Genomic DNA, 25,366 nt, shown 5'->3' on the forward strand with positions numbered 1-25,366 from the left:
ATTTAAATTTTTTCTAACATATTCACCTTTTTTTTACCCTTACCAAAGCATGCATGCAAGTTAAACTAAAGATCATTTAGTGCCACCTTCGAAACTCAAAACTCTTCATTTTAAAATTTTTGTATATAAAAAGCGGCATCAAATAGCTTTGAAAAACAGGCGAAAAGGCTCCTTACATACTGTTACATACAAAAGTTTTTGCCTTTTATTGAAGTCTTAAGATAGTTATTTTATCGTACGGATTTGCCACTTGCGTAAAATTGCGTAATTTGGAGATGATTGAGGTGAAAATATCTCCAAACCAAACTTGATGTTTCTCATAATATGTAAGCGATAGAAACATGTTGTCTTCGGCCAAGTTTCTTGTTTTTAGATCACCTAAAATTTTGCCGGAGACATCAAGCATCTATCTCAATCTGATAAAAAAGTAAATTTTCTATCTCACTTTTAGGTGGATTGATCACTCATCTTCCTACATCGAAAGATGCATTTTTGAATATCTTGAAACATACATTATGGTTATAATCAACATTTGATTCTCTATTTATCCAATCGCAATTGATTTATCGCTGTCGGCACAAAGCATACGAATTATTTCTTGCACTTGCAAACTACCATATAGGATTCATCCTAAATGACCATAAAATTAACAAGTAAACAAGTGCTTTTGCGACCTCGCACTCTCTTGCCAAAGCGAGATAGGTTTGATTGAAAACATCAAAACTCGCAAACGGATTTTGCTCGATATTTTCCAACACTAATCAAATCAACCCGCGCTAGGACAAGCAGGCGAGCGTGTTGTCGAGATGCTTTCTCGAAGTTCAAACTCTCGGCTGCGGCCGGTGTTTTTACGAAGCCAAATCCCTCGATTCCGGTGTTTGCCGAAGTTTGAAACGCCCGTGGCGAAAATGAAAAACAGCCACTGCCACCAGTGGTTCGGCTATCGCTCTGCGTGTTGTCGATTCAACATTAACACTCAGTTGCAGTTGCAATACACGTCGTGCTGTGTTTCGATGCAAAAGTGGCAACCGGGCAGCACAGTTCGGTGTTTCGACCATGGCTGATCGACAAGAGCGAAAAAAGTACCAAAATTCATTGGAATGGTTAAAAAGCTATAATCTTTCATTTTTTCCAGTTTGAACTCTAGGGCCAAACCTTTGTTAACCAGTATTATTTTCAACCTCTGGGCATCATTGCGACTGCGGAAATATCCATATTGGGCAGCATTTGGCTATTTTGGGCTGCCCAAAAAGAAACCAGAAATAGCAATCATGATTATTAAAAAAATGGGATCAAATTTCGGCTTCTGGGCATAATCCCGATTATGGAAACACCCATATTGAATTTGGCCATTTTAAACTGTTCTCCAGAACAAAACCCGAAAGCTTTCGCCGATCAGATAAGCAAAACTTACGAAATACAAAATTCTTCATTCAGACGGGACCCTACCCCGCAATCACCGATGTCTCAGGCATGGTTTTTTTCGCCAATCAAAGTATAGATGGGACGGGACTCGAGTCCCGAAAAAAATGGAAGGTTATAGCTTTTTAACCATTCCCGTGAATTCTGGTGTCTCTGGCAAAGATAGAAGTGCGTCACAACGTCGTACAGTGCGTTGAATGTATGGGAATACGGGACAAAAATCAAAACAACCATCCTAGTAAATTTTTTATTTGGTGTGACGAGAAAAATGTCTAAAATGTTTAGCTTGAAAAACATATTTAAAAGAATTTTAGGCGAAAAAAGTGACTTTAACGCTTTTTTAATTTTTATTTTCATTTAAATTCCCATTAATTATGTTTATATACATTCAACTGTTGCCAAACATTTACATTTTCTTAATCCGGGAAGATTTTAGGCGGTTTATACGTAAATTACGTATTATGCGGAAAAATGAAGGACCGATGTACGATGCTTTGCTCATTCCGAAACGTGAATTTTGATTGTAAAGTGAGATTCAGATAGGTACTTCGGGGTACTTTTTCAATCAAACGTTCAATTTCAAATCGAAATTGTCGTTTTTCTCTAAGCATAAAGAAGTATGACTTAGAAGCCTTCAACTTGCCTTCAAGAAGCCTCAACGTTACAATATACCTCATTAGTAATATGCGAAATGTAGTAGTTGCATGCCTCTACCGTTGGCTTTTTTTTTGTTTTTACTTGAAAAGCAGAGATGGCAACTCACTGGCACGTTTCTATCTCTCACACTGAGAAGTCATTCTAACTTCCAATGAGGGTGCTGAAACAATAGCCAGCTATAAATAATAGTCTCTACTGAGTAAATGTACGAAGTGCGAGAATTGGATAAGCGATACAAAACTCGATTCTAGAACTACGTCTTTAACGTTCTGCGGTGGTACGGAAACACATCTGACCGGATATTGGTAGTTGTGGGATCGAGTCCCACCTGCTGAACTATATTTTTCGTAGTTTCTACAATCATATTTTTAGTTAGTTTAATTTTCTATCTTCATTACTATATTAACTCCTTAAATTAAAATTACTTGAAAAGATATAGAGTAATTTAAAAATTAAATATAAAACCCAAGAAGATTTTGTAAAAATAACGTGTTATTTGAATAGTTAACCGTATAGGTCAGTGGTTCCCAACCAGGGGTCCGCGGCCGGCAAGGGGTCCGCGAGACTTACCCAGGGGGGCCGCGAAGCTCTTGGTAAATTTGACAGGTAATTAAAAATGTCTTTCAAGATGCGTCTGTGAAGGCGGATTTTCAACTCTTTTGCGTACTAGGACTATAACGTGGAACAAATTGGATTTTCAGAACGATATGAGACTGAAAAACGCAGCCCCGTAGAGCAAAACATGTATCTGAAATTCTTCTGGGGGTCGTGAAGCACTCCTAACTTCGCATAGAGGACCACGGAGCTCTTTTGTATAGCGAAAGGGGCCGCGGAACCAAAAAGGTTGGGAACCACTGGTATGGGTGAACTTACGAGGTTATTAATATCATTTCAATATGTCTCAAATATGCATAAAACATATCAACATAAAGAATTGGTTCAATAATAAATTCACTTTTTTCTTTATATGAAACGTTGCACTGCGCGTCGCAGAGTAATTGCTTGCCGGATTCTTCGCTTCTACGTTTGCTCACGAGAAAACTTGATTTAAGTCTCTGAAGATTTTGCGCATTTCCAAGCGAATGACTTGCGTAAGAAAAATTTGATCTTCGAATTTCGTTTTGAAGTAGTGTTCAAAAGTTTCGTTATGTTGAAAAAACCGGAACACATGCCTCAAGCGGTCAAACTTTCACTTTTTCAATCGATAAAAAAATGTACAGATTTCCTTTTTGCCTTTCTCCTAGAAAGGTATAGCAATCACTGGAAAAACCAAAGGTATAAAAGTGGTCCCAATGGCCGAATGTCATATACCACTCGACCCCTTTCGACGAACTGAGCATTTTCTGTATGTATGTATGTATGTGTGTATGTGTGTATGTGTATGTGCACCTTTTTTTTCTCACTCACTTTTCTCAAAGATGGCTGGACCGAAGGTCTAGTTGTGCCATAGGTTGCTATTGAATTTCATTGTAATCGGATTTTTAGTTTAGAGGTTATGTATCAATATGTAAAAATCACGAAACATCAATATCTCAGAAACCACATAACCGATTTCAATAAAACTGGTTTCAAATGATCGGGCTGTCTCCAAAACCCTTAACTTTTAAATTTCGTTATGATTGAACATATGGTTCAAAAGTTATGTAAAGAAAAGTTATCCTGAGGTTGTTTAAACTCACTCATTTTTCTCAGAGATGGCTTAACCGATTTTCACAAAATTAGTGTCAAATGAAAGGTCTAGTTGCACCATAGGTTGCTATTGAATTTCGTTGTATTCGGATTGAAACTTTGTCCGTTCTTCATAAAAATGTGAAATCACATAATGAAAGTAAACTAATTGACTTTCTCCAAACGATCACTGGCTAATTAAAAGGTAGAAAAGTGATCCAAATGGTCGAATGTCATATACTACTCGACTCAGTTCGACGAAACGAGCATTTTCTGCATGTGTGCATGTATTGGTGTATATGTTTGTGTGTGGGTGTGTACGTGTGTGGATGGTTTCCAGAAACCGAAAGCTGCAAAATCGGGTTTCAAAGTGAAATATGGAGTTTACTCCCGGCTTTAGAGCCCGGGATAATGTTCCTGAAAAACATTGGTAATGTTTGTCCCTTTAAGGTTGTTTTCCAGAAATCGGAAGCTACTAAGTATCTAGAAATTTAAAATGGCGTCCTAAGTTGATTTCTGGCCTTTGGGTGTACCGCTTCCGCAATACTCATAATGGATGAAGTCGGCATCTTCGCCATCGAAATACCCGGATTAGGCAAAATTTAGTCATTTTAGGATGTACTCCGGTAACCAGAAGTAGTCATCTGGATTTTTGCGTGATGTATTCGAAACATATTTATTTCATTATATTTGCTTATGTATGTTTTAATGTATGCTCATATGTGTGTGAATGTTAGGTTTTTAATTTTAATTTAATAATGGTATAGTATTTAATAATGGTATAGTTGTGCTGAAACCAGCAGAAATTTTCAAGGAGTATTTGTTCTCTTAAATCGTGTAAATCTATTCTAACATATAATAAGTTTGAATGAGAAAGGCTGGGTCTGACCGCTAGGGGGATTAATTCAGGTTTTTTTTTGTATGGAACCCACTGCGAACAGTAATTGTTGATCATTGGTGGCATTGTCCGAACGTTTCTTGCTGTTCGCACTTTTTTTTTCCTTTTTGCAGTGTCACTTTTTGAGAAGTTACTTGCTACGTGTTTTAATGTTTTATCCACCCAGACTTACTATTCTTTTATCTTCTTTATCGACCCTATCAGTGCACAGTGGCCCAGTAAGGCAAAAAGTGGAACTTAATTCCATGGCGCCTTTTACCTTCATCCTAGCTTAATAGTGTCTTCGGAACGATTGTTTGTATGAATGACCCGCAAAATCGCAAATTGTCAAAAATTACGCAAAGTTTACTATAGCAAAAATAAGAAGAAACTAACTTAACTGTTAACAGATAGAGGAATGGTTTATTCAGGAAAGTTGTAGAAGATTCAAAAATATGAAACTTTGTTGAACAAATAAAAATCCTGACTTCATTCGGAACAAAGTTATAAAGTATATTATATGAAACTTACTTAAAATTTAGTTTTTTGTACTTAACTTTTGTTAGTTACATTTTACACGAAAGTGTTATTCAGAGGAATTGTGAGAACACACAAAACACACATTTTTGCCAAAGACCATACATCTCCAGGACTTTTCCCTACAAAGTTATATCATATTTTAACTTTTTTTTATCACTTCAAGAACGTATAAGTTGAATAAGGGGCAAGGGGAATCATGATGTCAATACTTGTCTTTTAAGCTAAGCTGAAGTTTTATAAATTCTTGTAGGTTAGGAACTTGTATTAAAAATATGATTGCAAAAAAATTGAATTCCCCCTTTTAAATTAACAGCGTAAAAAATTAAGTGTTTTCTTATTATTATTAACAATACCGCTTACCGTGCATCGCACGGGCTGTTCAAATATATCATTGCGAAGTTCAGTCAATGGCTAATTCGAGAACAATATTCGAATTGTTGTTTGCCTCATGACACAAACAGTAGTGTACCAATGATAACCGATTTTTCGAATTATGTTTGGCGATAAATCTCAAAAGTTACGTCTTTTAGAAAAAAAGCCCCATTAAAATCTTTGGATTATTCGTGCAGTGGTCCCCGTGGTTCTGTGGTTAGAGATGTCGGTCGGCTAGCTCTCCCATACGATTGTGATATCGGATTTGATTCCCGATTAGGTCGAGGATCTTTTCGAGCTTAAAGTGACTCAGCACTGGGGCACGGTGTATTGTTATACTTATCCTACAACATGCAAAATGTGGCAAAAACAATATCGATAACGAATTCTCTCATCTAATCTAGTTGTCCGAGACCGCATCAGCCCTTTAGGCTAGCATGCGATATTGTTATGTTATGTTATTCGTGCAGCAGCCTCTTTCCCAGACTCTTGTATAGTCACAAAATTCCATTCCCATAAACAGACAGATGTTCGATGCATACCCGGACGAACACATACCATTCGCATAGATTCTCTAGGATTCCTCACATTGGATTCGTGAGCGTCCCTGAAAAGGATTCCTGAAAAAAGAATCCTCAGGAATGCCCTGTATATAGCTCTAGGATTCTTGAATGAGAATCGTGAGTGGGAATCCTCCGGATCGTGTTTGCGATTCCTTTCACGATTCCGTCACCGTGTTAATCGGTATCCTGGGGATTCTTTCTCAGGATTCTCTGCGTGTTAGTAAGGGTAGTAGGAAATATTTTCCCGACATTCCTCGCTCAAATATAGTGCCTATACTACACACCTTGTTTCCCATGGGAAACAACGACGGCAGCGATTGAGTAGAATTTGTTTTATAAAATCAATCTAGCAACAGACTTTTAGTGGTTATTTTCTCCGCAAGTACGGGTTCTGAAATTTTGCATGGCGGTTCAGCCACTGGATATGGTTAATAACTTGTCTAGAAAACTAAAAAGTCAGAGTAAATTTTCGCTATGAAATTTGCAGTTGAAAAATATTTGGTAAGAGTAATTTTTTTTTAAAAATCGATTGAGTGCTGTAAGAATGGTATCGAATACAACCAAATTTTCAGTTCTGAAGCGTTGTAGTTCTTCTGATCTCAGGATTTTTTTTGTAAAATTTTTTTTAATGGAAAAATTTGGTTACCTTCATCCTCATAAATTTTAACAATTTTATACACCTAGCGTTGCTTAAAGAAATTTTTCACATTAGCTAACCACAGACAAATTGTAAAACCCTAAAGCGGTTCTCAATTTTTGATAATCCGATTCAAAGGTAAATCGACCATGATTACATTATTTTTCTGTAACAATAATAACTCTAGATTTGACGAAATGGTATTTAAATAAAATATAAAATATAAAATATAAAAATAAATATAAAAGTAAAAGTAAAAGTAAAATATAAAATATAAAAGTTATAGTTTGGTTCTTTTTTTCGCCGCGATTTTGTGAAAGAGTGCAAAATTTTAAACGAGATTTAATTTAATATTATTGTTCTATTCTACATGGTAATCGTTATTATGCTTGAGTGAATACAACTAACTAAACTAATGGTAATCGTTATTATTCTTGAGTGAATAAAACTGAAACACTTAACCAACTACCTTAGTTTTCATTGAAAATAATATAGAGACCATTTTCATCGGGATTACAGAACAAAATGTTTCAGTGACAGTTTTTATTACCTTTAAAATGAGATGAACGGTTTAAAGCATTTTTCTCTGCCCACAGTCAGCCGTCTGCTAGAATTTTGGTCAGACAATTCCTAGTATTGCTATTTCGCAGAAACTCCAACCTTTCCTTTTCCCTTCCATCTGATTATTAAAAAATGAAATTATGAACCCGCCCTCCAAATAAAACATTGCCACCTTCAAGTTTTTAAATGAGCAAAAAAAAGGAAGATGTCGAACGCCTAAACGCGCGTGGGATATTGTAGGTCGAGTAAAACAAATTAGCCGGTAACAACTGTTGAACCGAGCTCTTTTACGATTTTATGCACCTGATCAAACAACAAACACGTAAACCCTCTAAAGAACAATACAAACGTAGGTGTGCAGAAATGAGGTGGCGCTTGAAAACTTTTTGCTGGTAAAAATGTGATTGATAGGTACAGAGTAACGAACTTCAGCGAATTATTCCAACAACATTCTACCAGGCTGTATGTCTGATGAAGCAGCAGTAAGATACCACCTACATGTAGTATCTCTGTGCCCCGCAGTCAATTCAATTCACCCCTGTAGCGAAAGTGTTTGGCAAAAGCTAATCCATAACATAACGAATACAGGCACCGACGCAGTTATCTTTACAAATTCAGTGTTAGCTTTGCAGCGTCTTACGAGGGTAACCGAAGTGCTTGTAGCGATCTAAACACTTCCTGGAAATTGGATAAAGTTGTAATGTATGAGCGGAAACATGTACCATTTTCGGCAAAGGTGTAAAGGAGTGTGATAAGTGGAAATGTCAGCCGGGGGATAATTTTTAAATTCGAGTAATCCAATGCGCCATGGTATATATGATAGAAAAAAAACCTGAGCACTACCGCATGTCCAGGTATGAATAGAAAACAGCATCCACCCCAACTACAAAACTTCACTGATACGATCGCTATCACGCAAAGTCATGTCATGTTTGAAGTACTGGCGAATATTCGTAGATTTTTTGAAGAAATCCTCTTTAAACATCTATCATACATCAAGTCTTGCACCGACCTGTTGCATCAATCTACCAAACATATATCTCGGCAGTTTCCCATGCCGTGTAATTTTTGAAACAATCTCAACAAAAGATTAGGCAACCTATCTCCTTTGTGGAGCGGATATCGAAGAGGATGATTTTATTTACATTTTTTCAATACATTCTTGTGAGTTTTATTCGAATCGGAGTCAGTTCCCTTTAACCAATTCAGTGTTTGACGGGAAAGTGCTCACGTATTGATTTCACGCACAAGACTATTTTCGAAAAATTTTAAATTTATATTAAAAACAAACAAAAACCTGAGCGGAGTGTCACTGAACAATTACGAACCAAACAACAAAAGTTCTACAGTTAGATTCTAAATCGAAGGACAATAATGGTATCAAAACACCGCGGTAGCGAGCTTCAATTGCCTGTTTCTTCCCAGCACAAAGCTACAAGTTGCTGCTCGCAGCAAATCTTACGTAAAAGCCAAACTTGTTTGTCACAAACCCAAACTGGATTCCCTAAATTTGTTTTGGTGAAATAATAATTGAGACGTTCGAAAAGTTTTAGTAATACTAAAAAGCTAGTCTCAAATTTTAAAAACAATCTAGCAATCCAACGAAACAGTGGAAGAGGCTTATTCTGTCACATTGTCTTTTCCGCCACTCTGGCAAGGATCGACCGAGCAGCAACCGCGTTTCAGCTCGAAGTTCATCTCATCGCAATTGTTGATAAAAGGCGCGCTCAGTCGGAGGCGGCCAACATTCGATTCCCGAATCTCGTACCGAGCGGTTATATCAATCGAGACCAACAGTTTCTGTGTTTTCTAGTGCATTTTGCGGTGCCGCATCATTTCCAAAAGGACCTCACCAAAGCCGGGTGTGATCTAATGTGTAATTTAAATTCTCCCGATCAAAGCGACAGCAATTCTGAACGAAGACTCGAGCAAACAAAAATGTGTGCATAGGTGCCAAGAGGAAACAGTTAGCTTTTGCCTCGAGAAAAGCTTGCAGTTAAAAGTTTCCTATTTATGCTTCGATATGAAACAAAAAAGCGAGAATAGGCTGTTAATAATAGTTTAGTAGTCAATCTATTTATTTCATTTTATTTATACAACACAACACAATACGAGAGCAGCTACCTGATTCGGATATACAACGGCAACTAATGACTATGGATAAGGTAATTTCAAATGCAGTGAACAGTGTGACGCATAATGTTTCTGGTTACTTGAAAGGCAAATGGGACCGAACGCAGTTTTCGATCTAAATTGACAGATCTGTCTGAAGTTAATAAATAAACTAGTTTTCCGAAATTTTAAACAACTGAATTGATTTTCCCACAGCCTTGTAAACAATTGTACAGCGTATACTCAATTAATACTAAATAATTCTGGAAGGCGAATCAAAAACAGTGGGAAAGGCAAACGAACGTTTGACTCTAACGGCAACTCGTTAAATGTAATTTTTTCTAAACGGGTCTGGTTGAAAAAATAAATTGGAAAACATGTGCCAGTGTCATAAAACAAGCTACTAACGGAAGTTTATGTGCATTTTTTATCTAAATTTATTTTAATTGATTGAAAACAAATGCTTTTCAAATCAACTTGAAATAGCAAGCCGACTCTATTTTGAGACCGCAAAAAGATCATGAATACATTTGCGAAAGTAACACGATGTTGATGCAGCATTGAAATAACGATTGCGCGTAAATTGTGAAGTATTAAGAAGTCTTTGTTTTGTTATAACTTTTTTTTTTGTCTTTGTCGAAAAACCCGCTGAACCCACCTGCTGAACTATATTTTTCGTAGTTTCTACAATCATATTTTCAGTTAGTTTAATTTTCTATCTTCATTACTACATTTACTCCTTAAATTAAAATTGTCGAAAAACTTGAAATTTTACTATGGACAATTTTACTAATGACAATGTGAATGGCATTTGCAAAGTGGTGTCAAAAAAGCAACTTTATATGCTTGTTAAATGAAATGCTCTGTGTATTTTGATATAGTTTGTAAAAAATAATAAAATTTAAACTCCAGATTCAAATTTTTAGGTGGTGGATGTTATAGCGTCAAAATACAATTTCGAAAATTTATTCACGATAACAAATTTAAAGAAAAAAATAATGCATGCTGACAGGGCTCTTATGGGAAAAACAAAAAAGCGACGAAACCTTTGGTTGAAAACCTTACACAGTTGAACTAAATGCAAACAATGCTCCCAGTTAAGTTGTAGTTGGGAAGAATATACACCCAAAATTTCAAGCCTAAGTAACAATTACGTTCTTCCAATTCGCACAAAATTTGTGCTCTGATTTCGCACATTCATTGTGCAAAAAAAAATATTGTAATGGTTATCCAGCGAATAGAATAAATTAGCGCAAAGCAGATGGGAAAGCTTTTTTTTTTTCAAATCTTTCACAAAAACAGTTACAAACTTGTAAGACGATTCAAGGACACATACATTTGTATATTTTCGAGATTTTTGTCGCTCAAAACACGAGAAAAGCATAATTATATGTTAACACAATCGATGCGTCGTACATAAGACACCATCATCCAGGTTTCAAACTTAATCAAAAGTTGCGCTAACTTCGCGTAGTATTTTGAACCAAATTTCTTACACCATAAAATGTTGAAGTGTTAAAATTTATTAGTAAAAAAAAACTGTTTGTATGGCGATGATTTGATTCCAAGTGTGTTTCAGAAGAAAAAAAAATATTCAATGACATGACAAAACATGACAATGACAAAAATATTCATATTTGACACTCGCATCTGCCCTATCAAGCATTAGAAAGGATAAATCATTTAGAAAGGCTGAGAAAAATGTAACAAATACATAATAGCATTCTACTCAAACCAAGTCGTTTAGAAAAGTATTCTAGAAGTTGCTGCTACCGACCACAAATATAAATACCAACAAATATTTTAAAATAATAGATACCACTTGTTTCGTTTGCACTGAAAGCCTCTTCCTGCGAAACTCGTCTTACTAATTTCTAGCGGGCTTGCTCACTATCAGTCTTTTTTTTTTATGTCGAGGAAAGCCACGCAAGGTACAACCTAACTTTGTTATGTACGCACTAGAACAAGACCTAACTGCTGGTTTGGTTTTTTTTTTCGAAACGATGAACAAAAATGACCACAGGCGCTAGTCCTTCTTTTAACTGCCTGTTTTTTTTAACTGGCAATCAATTAATTTAGAAAGAGGCGTATACGTCTTACCATATTCGACTAGAGGACTCATCACTTTTTCTCGAGTATTTGAAACATTTTGGTTCGAAAAAAATACATTTTTAGTATTATTTGTAAATTAATAATGCTTGAGTCAAAACGGTTCAATTACCTGTGGAAAAGTCATGTGCAAAGTCAAAGTTCAAAGAACGATTCCGCTTGAAATTGCTGCTATTTAAGAGTTGAAGTGCAATGTTTTAGCAAACGTTAATGAATCTTCAAATCGATGGTGTTGCTCATTTGATTTATAACGTAAATGAATAAACGTTGTAATATTATTGATGTAATTATATTGATTTAGACGTCTGAAATACGATTAAATTGATGGTTATGTTAATTCTGCAAACGAAATATTGTTTTTTGTCAACAAAGAACAGAATATAGCTACCGCAATACGTATCTTTTGTAATCAAAGTGTCAATCTAAAGTGTCGCCATTTGCGTACTGAAGAAAATCCTCTGCAAAACAGACACAAACTGCTTAAAATAGGTTCGGGGTTATTGAGATAGCATCCCCCGATTGGGAACTTTAATTTATGTCAAATGTATCGTCTCAATAACCAGCAGGCTGTATTAGCTGCTTGAAACAGGTTTCCTACCTTATATACTGCAAATTTAAAAACTAAAAAATATGTATTGATCATAAAGATTAAATTATATTTTCTTACATTTTCTCAAAATCCGTCAAACTACAAAAATTTGAAGCAAAAAATAGAACTCCCACGTATTGCGTTTTTTAAACAATTGTAGCATGTTTGACATTTCTAATACAGGGGTTCTAATCCAACAACAAAAAGGTTTTAAAAGCTACCACGTGGCCGACTACAATTTTCAAAGGGACAAGACTCGGGAATAGTTATTGCGTTACCTGTGAGAACACTATCTTATGTTTTCATCGCCATAACAAACACGAGGACAAGTTTTCACCAGTAACGCATTAACCATTACCGATTGGTATGCCTTTGAAAATTCGAAGTCGTCCACGTGGTGGCTCGAATTCGGCCATTTGTGGCTTCAACACACTTCCACCTTAATCGATCATTTTTGACTTGGTCTGCCAAGGCCAAGTCTTGGACTTGACTCGGAAACCTTGCATAGATGTTTCTACACGCAAAAGTTCAAGCTTACATCAACCGATTTGTCCCTTCAAAATGCACATTGAATGCTCTAGCTTTGCACAACAAATGTGTCAAAAGTAAATCGTGGTGTTTCGGTAAACTTCGGTTTTGGGCAAACGATCAGTTTTGGGGCGCTCAAAAAAACTGCTGGTTACTTTCGCGAATCGGTGCGTATCAAAGGCTCGTGCATCCCTAATCACTGTCAGCAACCGAAACAGCCAATAGCGAGCCTTGTTGCAACAGAATTGACTGGCGCTGGTGCCAGTAACGTGAAACCGAATGCATATGAATAAAACCAGAGTCGGCATTAAATGCAAAATGTTTTAAACAAATCCAATGTCTTTTTAATTATTATTGATTCGATGATGTTTTTGAATGACCGGACTCATGCTAGTGAATCGATCAGTTCATATTTGCACTGCTTTCACGATAGCAGCATTCTGAAAAATATTACCAATACCTATACAAATTATCATGGCAATACTAGCACCGGTTAATACTTCAAAAGTGTTTTAATTTTGAGCCGTCCACAGTGCAACTTTTGCGTGTATGAGCAAAAGATGCCATGTTGTGCTACTGGTGTTTTTTTCTCTATTCACAGCTCGTTTTTTGGGGAGCTATGTAAAATAGGTATTTATGATTATAAATATGTTTAGTGTCGACAAACTTGCAGATAATAGTTTTGTCTCTTTGAAAAAAATATACACTCTAGTAAAAAAATGAGAATAAAAATTAAAAATATTAAAAACTAGTTATCTAAATTAGCTCATTTTAAAATAAAATCTATTTTTTCTATGAAAACTACTGAAGATTAGCTGAATAGTTGACTGTTCATGGAGGAATGAAAACCAAAAAGGCCTAATTTTCCAGAAAAAAACTAAAGTTAGAACGTTCGGTTTGGTTGGTTGATCCAGCAAAGCAGTAGACAGTGGAGCAATTCCTCAAAAAATGTCCCAGTTTTAATATTATTTTTCTAATTGTCATTTTTGATTTGGTTGAAACTTTGCGTTTCTATGGGTAAAAGATGCCATTTTATGTTATTGGTTCAATTTTTTGAAACACGACTCATTTTTGAGAAGCTATCGAAAAATGCTGTTTTGGGAAGTTATTGATAATTACAAATATTTTCAGGGCCAAAACGGTTTGTGTGATCCGTGTGACGTCTTCGGCAGACTTGTAGATATTTTTTTTTCTTTCCGAAAAACTATACACTCCATTATCTTCCAATCTAATAAAGCTCACTCTTTAAAAATCTTTTTTTTACCATAAAAAATACCTAAATAAGAAAACCGGTCCGGTCATGGAGAAATCAGAGAAAAAAAGTTGTGAAGTTTTGAAACTTTTTTCACAGGGTACATTTTTTAAGGAAGGACAAATTTATTATCTACAACTTTTCCGAAGACACTATGGCAATCAAACAAACCGTTTCGACTGTGAAAACATTTTTAATTCTCCATACAGAGCTCTATTGGAAATTAAAAATATTTCTTCAATATCCCAAACAAAATTATGCCACTCGAGAAAAAAAAATTTCCTTGATCCTTGATTTCTCCATGATCGGACTGGTTTCTTTATTTAGGTAATCTTTTGCAGTTTTTATAAAAAAATTAGATTTAAAAAAAGAGCTTTTTTAGATAATTTATTGTTAATTTTTCTTTTAACTTTTTTCCAAAAAAAATCATTTTTTAGAGTGTATATTTTTTTTTGAAAGACAAAACTGTTATCTACAACTTTGCCGAAGACATATTACCTCACCTTACCAGTCAGCTCCTGGCCGAAGTATCCTTTGCTGTTCGAAGAAGTCGTCTCCATTCAATTCGGTCCATTGCTCCAGCTTGCCAGCCATGTCGTCTGTGGAGGCCCCGCAGGTCGTCTTCCACTTGATCTAGCCACCTTGCTCTCTGCGCGCCCCGTCGCCTCGTTCCAGTCGGGTCGTTATCAAGAACCATTTTCACCGGGTTGTCGTCCGACATCCTAACGACATGTCCAGCCCACCGTACTCACCCGATTTTCGCCGTTTGTACGATGAGTGGTTCTCCCAGCAGCTGATGCAACTCGTGGTTCATCCGCCTCCGCCATGATCCATCTTCCATCTGCACTCCACCACAGATGGTACACAACACCTTCAGTTCGAGAACCCCAAGGGCGCGTTGGTCCTCCACGAGCATGGTCCAGGTTTCGTGGCCGTAGAGGACTACCGGTCTGATCAGTGTTTTGTAGATGGTTAACTTCGTGCGGCGGCGGATTTTATTCGAGCGGAGCGTCCTCCGAAGTCGAAAGTAGGCACGATTTCCTGCCATAAGTCGTCGACGAATTTCTCTGCTGGTGTCGTTGTTAGCAGTCACCAGTGAGCCCAGATACACGAACTCGTCTACCACCTCGATTTCATCACCGCTAATATGAATTCGTGGTGGGAGGTTTACACTGTCTTCTCTGGAACCTCTTCCTTTCATTTACTTGGTCTTCGATGCGTTTAAGGCCAGTCTGATATACGTCTCCGTCATCTTCTCAAGGGTTCGTGCTACAATATTAATGTCATCGGCGAAGCCAAAGAGCTGAACAGACCTTTTAAAAATCTTGCCACTCGTGTCAATACCAGCCCTACGTATCACACCCTCCAAAGCGATGTTGAATAGCAAGCACGACCTTCACCTTCACCATCACCTTGCCGTAACCCTCTTCGAGATTCGAAGGGACTCGAGAGTGTCCCCGAAACTCGAACTACGCACATCCATCGTCGACTTGACCAACCGAGTCAGTTTATCCGGGAAACCGTAATCGTGCATAATCTGCCATAGCTAGTCTCGAACGATTGTGTCGTATGCCGATTTAAAATCGATGAACAAATGATGTGTGGGCACGTTATACTCACGGCACTTCTGTAGGACCTGCCGTACCGCGAATATTTGGTCCGTGGTGGTGCGGGCACCCATAAATCCCGCTTGGTATTGCCCCACGAATTCCCTCGCAAACGGTGATAGTCGACGGCACAGAATTTGTGAGAGTACGGCACAGAATTTGACGAAAAAAAACCACAGGAGGGTTGTGTGCAAAGCCACGACCGCAAGGTTGAAGTAGAATTCTTTTACAAGAAAGATAACCCGGCTGCTTGCGTGTTAGTCATTATTTCTAGTAAATAAACTTTGACCGTTCATTGGCAGTATTGTAATTTCTCTTTGTTTGATATTTTGAATTAAGTTTATTAAATATTTTTAAAATTTTGCGCCAATGAGAAGTTGAAGTGCTATTGAATTGTAATATGCACATTTAATACGACATCATTAAACAGGAACGGAACAAAGGCTACGGTTATGCAGAACGCGAATGACGCCGCGATGCGTTTCACCTTACCGTGGTGAAATGTACAGCTCTTTTTACGACGAAGTAGAGCTATACATTTCAACACATTTCGTCTTGCCGAATCGCATTGCCACGTCATTTCCGTACTGCATAACCGTAGCCAAACACTAAGCGGCGCAAACACGTAATAACAGTCAGAGTATGCATGTAGATCAAGATAATTAACTTTGGATTATAGCGCAAAACGAGAAAATATTAAATATTATTTTTAAATTTCCAAATTATACAGGCCATAGGGATGGGCGATACTAGCATCGATACCAACGGTATCGATACTAGGGGTCGCGGTATTGAGCATTTTGGTATTGATACTCACCGCAAGAGATGAGTTCCGGTATCGATACTTTCTAAAGGACGCTTTTTGGAAAAAAAATTGTTGGTTTGATACCGATACTATCGTCCAAGTATAGATGACAGTTCTACAAGGTATGCTACATTTTTGTCTATCCACGCACACAAACAAATCTCGTTATAAAAAATTTCGCGTTTTGTATGGAATTCGAAACATTTTTGGAAATTTCTCGTTTTATGTTGTTTTATATCTGATTTTTTTGGTTGGAGAGTGAATCTCCAGTTGAAACACACTAGAAATTGATATTAATTTAGCTTTAGTGTGAAAAATTGCGACAATATGTCGAAATGAAATATATAAAAATGCTATATTTCTAATAGTTGGAGCATAATGTTGGTCATTGCCATAGCTCATGACTTTTGTTACTGTATGAAACATAAGCGACTCTATTTAGAAGCGCTATTAGAGTACAAGAAAAAAACGAAAAGTGCAAAAAAGTTACCGGCAAATTAATGAAAAACAACATATTTTACCTAAACCGCAGCATGTTTATGTATTCCCCACAAATAAAACATGTTTCAACATCATTTCTATAACTTTTCAGAAAAGTATGTTTTATAAGTTTAGTTTAAAATGCAAAATCATTTCAAATTTCATACAAAATTGGAAAAAGTTCATAACGATCCATGGGCGTAGCCAGAATTTCAAATAGGGGGGGCAAGCTCTTCAAAATTTTAGAAGTAAAAAAATGGTACACTAAGGTCGCTTTTTACGCGGTTGTTTTTACGCGGCTTTTTTACGTGGATTCCGGAATTTACGCAATTTTTTTACACGGATTTCGAAATTTACGCGTTTTTTACGCGGATTCCGGAATTTACGCGTTTATTTACGCGGCACGTATCCCCCGCGTAAAAAAACGACTTAAGTGTGTTTTGAAAAATAGGAATAAATACTAATTTTTAGTGATTGTTACATCAAGGCAACCAGTGAAAAGTTGTCCTTGACATCAGAGTGGAAAATTTGATTATTCTTTGTCCAACCTCGAATATAAATAGATGTTCTTTACTAAAAACTCTTAAATTCAGCGTCAGTATCAAACCCCGGATCAGATTTTGTAGTCCCTCTCTTCGAACATCATCGAGTTTGTCTTCGACGAAGAAAACGGAGTTACGTTCGGACGTTGTTGTTTAACCGCTACCAGGACCTCTTCGAGAACGATGCAGGTCTGCTGAATAATGCGGCGAAGGTACGTTTACTTCTCCGGAAGCTGGACACCCATTCGCACAGCCGCTATCTCAACTACATCTTGTCAAAGCTTCCCAAAGACGTGAAGATTGAAGACACAGTCAAGATTCTCAATAAAGTCTTCGGGCATCAAACGTCAAACGTCCCGGAAGCGGTTCATGTGTCTTTTCACGATTGTTGTTGACCATCTGCCGATGAACACTCAGCAAGCAGAGAGCACTCAACCGCTGTTCAAATATTGTTGACCTCAGCCAGGTTTTCACCCGAAGTAATGTGCATGTTTCCATGGTAGAGCAAGTGCAATTTTAACTGCTTTCTCAGTCGCAGGGACTAAAGAACGAGCTTTAGCTAGCAGGTCTATAAGATCCAACTCTTTCAAGTTCTTACGGTCTGCTCTCATACTATCTCCAACAAAATTGTCAACTTCACAAAAAATTACGAAATTTTCGGTTTCGCGCTTGAACTTTTCCAACGACATGCGTATTACGTTAGCGGGATGCAGCAAGGACAACGCGTAGGCAGGTTCACTATCTTCATCGAACCGTGTTTCCAGTGAGGTTACAAGAGAATCAAAGTAAGGAATTGTCACAGCTCGGTTCCAATACTCCAAGCTAGTTGATGTAGGCGGATTTGCCCGGTACTTTTGCCGCTGCAATATCCTTGGTGGATCAACTGAAAAACCTGTGCAATTCCACGCAACATAGCGCAAGCATTTCAATCAATTATTTTTGATCTGGCTGATACTTTACACAGATGTTTCTATGGGCTAAAGATGTCGTTTTGTGCTATTAGAGTTATTGAAAACAAAATTCTGCACCAACGTCAACATTTAGGGGGGGGCAACGCCCCCCCTCCCTGCCCCCCTCTGGCTACGCCTATGTAACAATCACTAATACTAATGCATCGACGTGAATAGCATACCTTTTAGAACTGTCTATACTTGGATACTATCGTCATCCAAGCAGCATCGAATATCGATACTTCTTCAGCCGATATTCCGATACCTAGTATTGAAGTTTACTGAAGAATCGCGATCAGAGCCTGACAAAGTCATTTGCAATTGACAATTATCAGGTTATAGTAACGCTTTGACCCGTCGCTTTCAATTGAAAAGCTTTTGTATCATTTTCGAGCACTTCGTGAGTCACATGACACCCAGGTGAAAGCTCTAGCTGTGATTCTGACAACTGAAGGGCTTGAAATTGATATAAACGCTTTTCAATTGAAAGCGGAGATTACCACCATCACTCACATGACGATTCACAATTGAAAATCACAATGAGCGCTGACGGAGACAGAAGGTTTCCATACAGTACTTCACGCATATATATAGGAAAGAGGGAGGAAATATTGATCGGAACTTGCGTAACGTATTTATTGGATACCATTGCCGTTCTAACTACGGCTTGCGGTATTTGAAAACTACCATCAAACGACGCGATGCCGTGCCAATTTCGCTGAAGGAAAGGAAAGAATCACTTTTTTCGGTTTTAGATTTTCATTTCACATCCCTATGTAGCCGAACTTCCTGAAAGAAGTATTCTACTTCAAAAGCATTTTGCGGTTCAAAATCGGTTGCTGATTACAACTTTTGAGCTGCCATAACATTGGGGAAATTAAGATACACGGACAACATGCACTGTGGAAGCTATTTCACTTTCAGTAAATTCGACGGGTGCGACAGATTTAAATTGCTAGGATGCAACACAGAATGCTTGCTTGCGTTGACAAAAATTACTAACTTTTTAAGTTTTAAAGTTGTTTATTTTCTAGCTCATTTGCGTTAGCTTGACGGAGCAGTGTTTACAATAGATTCTATTTTTACAGGGTAAAAACAAACTTGTTAGAGGAAGTCATCGCTACACCCGATTTACTGGGGTTAGTATGGTTTTGTATGGTTTGGTTGGGGGTTGTTGGGTTGGGAGCTTGAGTTTGTTTGTATTATTAAGTAATTATTAACTATAGCTATTCTAAGATAAATCTAAACTAATTTCTAATATCTAGTGGCTAAATTTTCGCACATGTATTACACTGCATTTCACATTGCACCGAATTATCGTGATCTCGAAACAGGTACAGCACTGTATCCAATCAGGTTTCGAGTTTTTGTGTCTCCAGCACAAGGTACATCAGTCATTCAGTGAAAGAAGGATGGGTAATCTGATAAGATACAAAAAAAAAAACGTTTATTTTAGAGTTTAATATCCGCATTTTTCAAAAAACAGTATAGCTCTGACATATACTGGAGATCACCACTTCCCAGAATGTCTCTAACGGGTACATTTGCTTGTCTTCCTCGGGCCCGAAGGGAATCTATTAGCTTGGACCTAACATCAGAGTATTCGGCACACGACCAAACAACGTGCTCGATGTCGTGGTAGCCATCGCCACAAACGCAGTGATTACTTTCCATAAGCCCTATACGAAAGAGATGCGTCTTTTACGTGTAGTGATTGGACAGAAGTCTTGACATCACTCGAATGAAGTCCCGACTTACACCCAACCCCTCGAACCATGCTTTCGTCGATACCTTAGGAGAAATGGAATGTAGCCACCGTCCCAGTTCATCTGTATCCCATGATAATTGCCAACTATTGAGTGTTCTCTGAGGCAAAATACTATAAAATTCATCATAAGCAATTGGTCTACTATAAATATCGCCATCAATAGCACCCACCTTAGCTAAAGAGTCAGCCTTTTCATTGCCCGGAATGGAACAATGAGAAGGTACCCACGCTAAGGTAACCTGATAATTTTTATCTGTTAAAGCACTTAAAAACCGACGTATTTTCCCCAGGAAATACGGGGTGTGCTTCACAGGCTGCATCGATCGCAGAGCCTCAATGGCACTGAGACTGTCTGTGAAGATGAAGTAGTGGTCTATGGGCAGGGTTTCGATGATCCCAAGAGAGTACTGAATAGCAGCAAGTTCTGCGACGTACACGGAAGCAGGAGCATCGAGTTTGTAGGAGGCGGTAAAATTATCGTGGAAAACACCGAAGCCAGTGGACTCATCTAGATTAGATCCGTCAGTATAAAACATTTTATCACAACTCACATGTTTGAACTTATTTGAAAAAATCTTAGGGATCTCTTGTGGGCGCAATTGATCCGGGATTTCAATAATGTCTTCTTTCATGGTGGTGTCGAAGAATATAGCATTGTTAGAAGTATCTAAAGGTGCGACATTGAAGGGAACATATGAAGAAGGGTTAATATCTTGAGCCATATAGTCAAAATATAAGGTCATAAATCTGGATTGAGATTGAAGGTCGACCAACCTCTCGAAATTTTCAATTACTAATGGGTTCATGATCGTACATCGAATAAGTAACCGGTAAGAGAGATTCCAAAAACGATGTTTCAACGGAAGAATACCCGCTAGCACTTCAAGACTCATCGTATGGATCGACTGCATGCAAACTAAGGCAATACGCAAACAACGATATTGTATTCTTTCTAGTTTTATAATGTGTGTTTTCGCAGCGGAGCGAAAGCAGAAACAACCGTATTCAAGAACTGACAGTATCGTTGTTTGGTATAACCTTAGAAGGGCTCCTGGGTGGGCACCCCACCAGGTTCCGGTAATCGTACGAAGAAAATTAATCCTCTGTTGGCATTTTTGGGTCAGATACCTAATATGACAAGCCCAGGTGTATTCAGAGTCGAACCAGACCCCGAGATATTTAGCGACTAAAACCTGAGTGATCGTTTTACCCGTTAGTAGGAGCTGCAGTTGAGCTGGGTTATGCTTCCTAGAAAAAACGACCAGCTCAGTTTTCTCCGGAGAGAGAATTCGATACCCAGCTTGAGAGCCCATTCAGACAAATTGTCTAAGGTATCTTGCAATGGTCCTTGCAGGTCGTTAGCTTCGCTTCCGGTAATGGATACAACGCTGTCGTCTGCAAGTTGCCTTAGCGTGCATGAATTGGCAAGACATTCATCGATGTCTTTAACGTAAAAATTATATAAGAGAGGGCTTAAACATGAGCCCTGGGGAAGACCCGTGTAACTAATTCGGGAAGTTGTCGAATCACCATGTGAGAAATACATATGCTTTTCTGACAACAAATTGAGCAAAAAGTTATTCAAATTTGGTGAAAGTCCCTGCGAATGAAGTTTCTCGGTTAAAACTTCTACAGAAACAGAGTCAAAAGCCCCCTTAATGTCCAAGAATGCAGAAGCCATTTGCTCTTTTCGAGCAAAGGCGAGTTGAATTTCAGTAGAAAGCAACGCTAGGCAATCGTTCGTCCCTTTGCCCCGGCGAAAGCCAAATTGAGTATCTGAAAGTAAACCGTTTGTTTCGACCCATTTGTCTAACCGTAAGAGGATCATTTTCTCCATTAATTTCCGGAGGCAAGAGAGCATAGCAATTGGCCTATAAGAATTGTGATCAGAGGCAGGTTTTCCGGGTTTTTGAATAGCAATGACTTATATCTCCCTCCAGTCGTGCGGAACAATGTTTAGCTCAAGAAACTTGTTGAACAAGTTCAACAAGCGTCTTTTTGCAGAATCGGGTAGATTCTTCAACAAGTTGAATTTGATTCTATCCAACCCTGGAGCTTTATTGTTGCACGAAAGGAAAGCCATTGAAAATTCCAACATCGAAAATGGAGGCTCTTCCGTAGTTACTAAAAACGCGTCGCGAAAAATCTTCTGTTCCGGTACAGAGTCCGGACAGACCTTTTTGGCAAAGTCGAGTATCCAGCGATCTGAATACTCCTCGCTCTCATTCGAAACGTTACGATTCCGCATGCGCCTGGCGGTATCCCAAAGAGTGCTCATCGCTGTTTCCCTCGACAACGCGTTTACAAACCGCCGCCAGTATCCGCGTTTTTTCGCTTTCATTAAGCTCTTCATCTGCCTGTCCAGTACCTCGTACCTTCGAAGCAGCTTAATCGAGCCATACTTGCGGTAGTTCTTATATGCCGAGGACCTTCGCGTATACAGTTCAGAGCACTCTTTGTCCCACCACTTGGTAGGAGGACGCCGTCTAATTGTTATCCCGCGTATCGGTTTCGTCTGAGCTTGAGTCGCGGCGTCGATGATCAAGCCAGAAAGGAACGCGTATTCTTTCTCCGGAGGAAGTTCCTCGTGAGACTCGATGGATTCCGCTATGATAGTCTCATAACGCTTCCAATCAATGTTACGTGTGGATCGTATGACATATTGATTGGAGTCGCGGGAGTTGAACCATTAGCAATTGAAATAACGATTGGAAGATGATCACTACCGTGAGGATCATTGATTACTTTCCACTGGCAATCTAACGCTAGTAATGTCGAGCAGAGGGATAGGTCAATCACGCTTTCACGTGCTGGAGGATTAGGTACACGTGTCGCTTCCCCAGTATTCAAAAGTGTCATATTGAAGTCATCGATCAAGTTACAGATTACAGAAGATCGGGCGTCGTCGTATTGCGACCCCCATTGCAAACAGTGGGAGTTAAAATCTCCCAAAATCAAAAAAGGTGCGGGAAGCAATTCTGCTATATCAGAAAGTTGCCTCTGTTCCGCACAGATGGAGGAATATATATCGAAGCAATGCAAAGGTCTTTTCCATTCATATTTGTTTGAATGGCAACGACTTTAATATTCGATATCCGAGGGAGGTTGATTCCGAAAAAGGAATAGCACTTTTTGATCCCTAAAAGTACTCCTCCACCATGAGAGTCTCGGTCTCGACGGATAATGTTAAAATCGTGGAAATTGGGTTGATTATTTGAATTTAGGAAAGTTTCACAAAGCGCAAAAGCGTCACAATTATAAGTGTTTATTAAATGAGAAAATAAATCGAGTTTGGGGATGATACTTCTGAAATTCCACTGTAATACAGTGATAAAATTTCTAACCTCTTTCGCCGAATTAGTCATCGAAAGATATGATAGCTGAAATGAGGGGCCAAGTTGCAGTAAGTGTCTTTAAAAATGTTTTTACTGTAGGTAGAAGGGCAAGAAGAATATTTTGTAGGAGATCTGGTATTTTGAACGTTGTAAATATCCAGTCCACGATGTCAGAAAATTTTATAAACCCTGATTCTTTTTTTTTCTCCTGATCGAGAAATGGGTGCACGAGGGGTTTTTGGTGCCCCAGGAAGCGGTGGGTACTCCTGGTTAGATTTGAAATTGAAACCGGGAGGTACTTGCTTCGGTTTTTCTTCACCGCTTCCTTTTTGCGTAGGCTTATTGGTCATTCCGCTAGGGGTTATCTTACGACCTTTGCGAGAAAGATTAGGGGAGTTCACTATTCTACTCTTCCTAGATCCTTCTGGCATGGCATAAGAACACCCTTCGACGGGATCGTCAGATGTACCCTCATCGGTTGACAAAAAGGAAAATATGTTTCCTGTCGAGGGTGGCTCAGCTCTCTTTAGCATTTCTGCAAAAGAGCGCTTTGATCGTTCCTTGAGGGAACGCTTTATTTTCTCCTCGCGCTGTTTGTACGCGGGACATGCCGAAAGGTCATGCCGAGTTCCTTCGCAGTAAAGACACTTTTCAGTGTCCTCGTTGCAAGCGGTCTCAGCATGACTGCCTCCGCATTTGCTGCAGCGTACCTTGTTGCAACAGTAGGTGGCTGTATGACCTAACTGCTTGCAGTTCTGGCAATGCATGACACGCGGTACGAACAGGCGTACAGGCAGACGAACCCTGTCCAAAAGGACGTAGTTCGGCAGAGCAGATCCGGCAAAGGTTATCCGAAAGGAAACGGAAGGGAAGAATTTCTTCTTCCCTTCTACGATGGATACTGAATGCAGTTGCTTGACATCCAGTATTTTTACATTTTTCATTAAGGGGTTCTTGAAACAGCCAGCCATAACGAAAAATGTCATCGACTGTGAGATTCCCTTCGGTAATCACACCGTCGATCTCCACGTCCTTGGCAGGGATGTACACGCGATACTCTCGCGTAAAGAGCTCGCAGCTAGCAATCGCGTTTGCTTGCTTCAAGCATCCCACAACAACTCGCAGTTTATTCGGTCTCACCTTGGTTATTTCGGTTACGGCCGAAAACTTTTTTGCCAGATCCTTGCCAATTTGTATAATGTTTAACGGCTTCTTTATGGGCCGGAAAAAGACAAAAAACGGACCTATAGCGGCATCTGGGTAAGCTTTTACCCGTACCTCCGGAGCCTTCGGTACTGGGCTAGGTACAGGGGAGGGTACAGGGGACGGTAGAGGGGACTGTAGAGGGGAGGTGGTGGGGGAGATTACGATTTCTTCCCCATTTGTTTCTACATCCAAGAATAATTCTACCTGCATGTTGTCAATTTTTTTGCGGGAGCGTTTCGCTCTACCGCTAACTCGCGGTAAAAAACCGTATAAAGAGGGGAATCAAAAAAAGTTTACTAAATGAAAAAACAATTTGTTCAAATATAATGGTTCAAAAATAAAAAAAAAGTCAGTGGTAGTTAAAGGGTTAAAAAAGGAAACACAATACTTAACAAGATAATCCTGACCAACGTACTGCCGTACGCTTCACCGTGCCGCAAGCGGGGTAGCCAGATTCCGGCGGTGCGCGGGGAAGTGCTTCTGCTGCTTGCTGGACTGTCAGCTATTGTCACAGAGGTGGCTTCACGTGCTGCAAGCGGGGATGGATGCGGGGGATAGTTCTTCTGCCGTTATACTGTCGGCTATTGTCACCAAGGCTGGATCACTTCTCTGCTAGCGATGTAGCCAGCACCCGGCGGTGCTGGCTATAATTCCTGCTGCTGTGCGCAGGCTATTATCACTACGGCACTGACTAAACCGAAAACAAAACCGTAACCGAAATGTATTGTTGAGCAAAATACGTGCGAATCGATACGGACTGAAATAATATGCGTCTATTCACTTCGC

General features: G+C 38.8%; 2 protein-coding genes across 3 annotated transcripts in view; one reads left to right on the forward strand and one right to left on the reverse strand.

The window, feature by feature from the left end:
• LOC129727061 (RNA-binding protein 42) overlaps window positions 1-25,366 on the reverse strand; it is a 45,754-nt gene that overhangs the window by 4,726 nt on the left and 15,662 nt on the right. Inside the window, exon 5 of one of the 2 annotated variants that reach the window (XM_055684461.1) lies at window positions 19,275-19,692. The exons of the other annotated variant lie outside the window; for it this stretch is intronic. Within the exon in view, the coding sequence (XP_055540436.1) occupies window positions 19,670-19,692 (23 nt within the window). The 3' untranslated portion in view covers window positions 19,275-19,669. Of the gene's footprint in view, window positions 1-19,274; window positions 19,693-25,366 lie in introns of those variants that run through there. 2 annotated transcript variants of the gene reach the window in all.
• The window catches only part of LOC129727062 (uncharacterized), a 30,012-nt gene continuing 13,679 nt past the window's right edge, over window positions 9,034-25,366 (forward strand). The window contains exon 1 of the mRNA XM_055684462.1: window positions 9,034-9,462. Coding sequence (XP_055540437.1) covers window positions 9,448-9,462 — 15 coding nt within the window. The 5' untranslated portion in view covers window positions 9,034-9,447. The remainder of the gene's footprint in view (window positions 9,463-25,366) is intronic.

The sequence above is a fragment of the Wyeomyia smithii genome, chromosome 3, assembly GCF_029784165.1.
Source record: "Wyeomyia smithii strain HCP4-BCI-WySm-NY-G18 chromosome 3, ASM2978416v1, whole genome shotgun sequence".
NCBI classification, from domain to species: Eukaryota; Metazoa; Arthropoda; class Insecta; order Diptera; family Culicidae; genus Wyeomyia; species Wyeomyia smithii.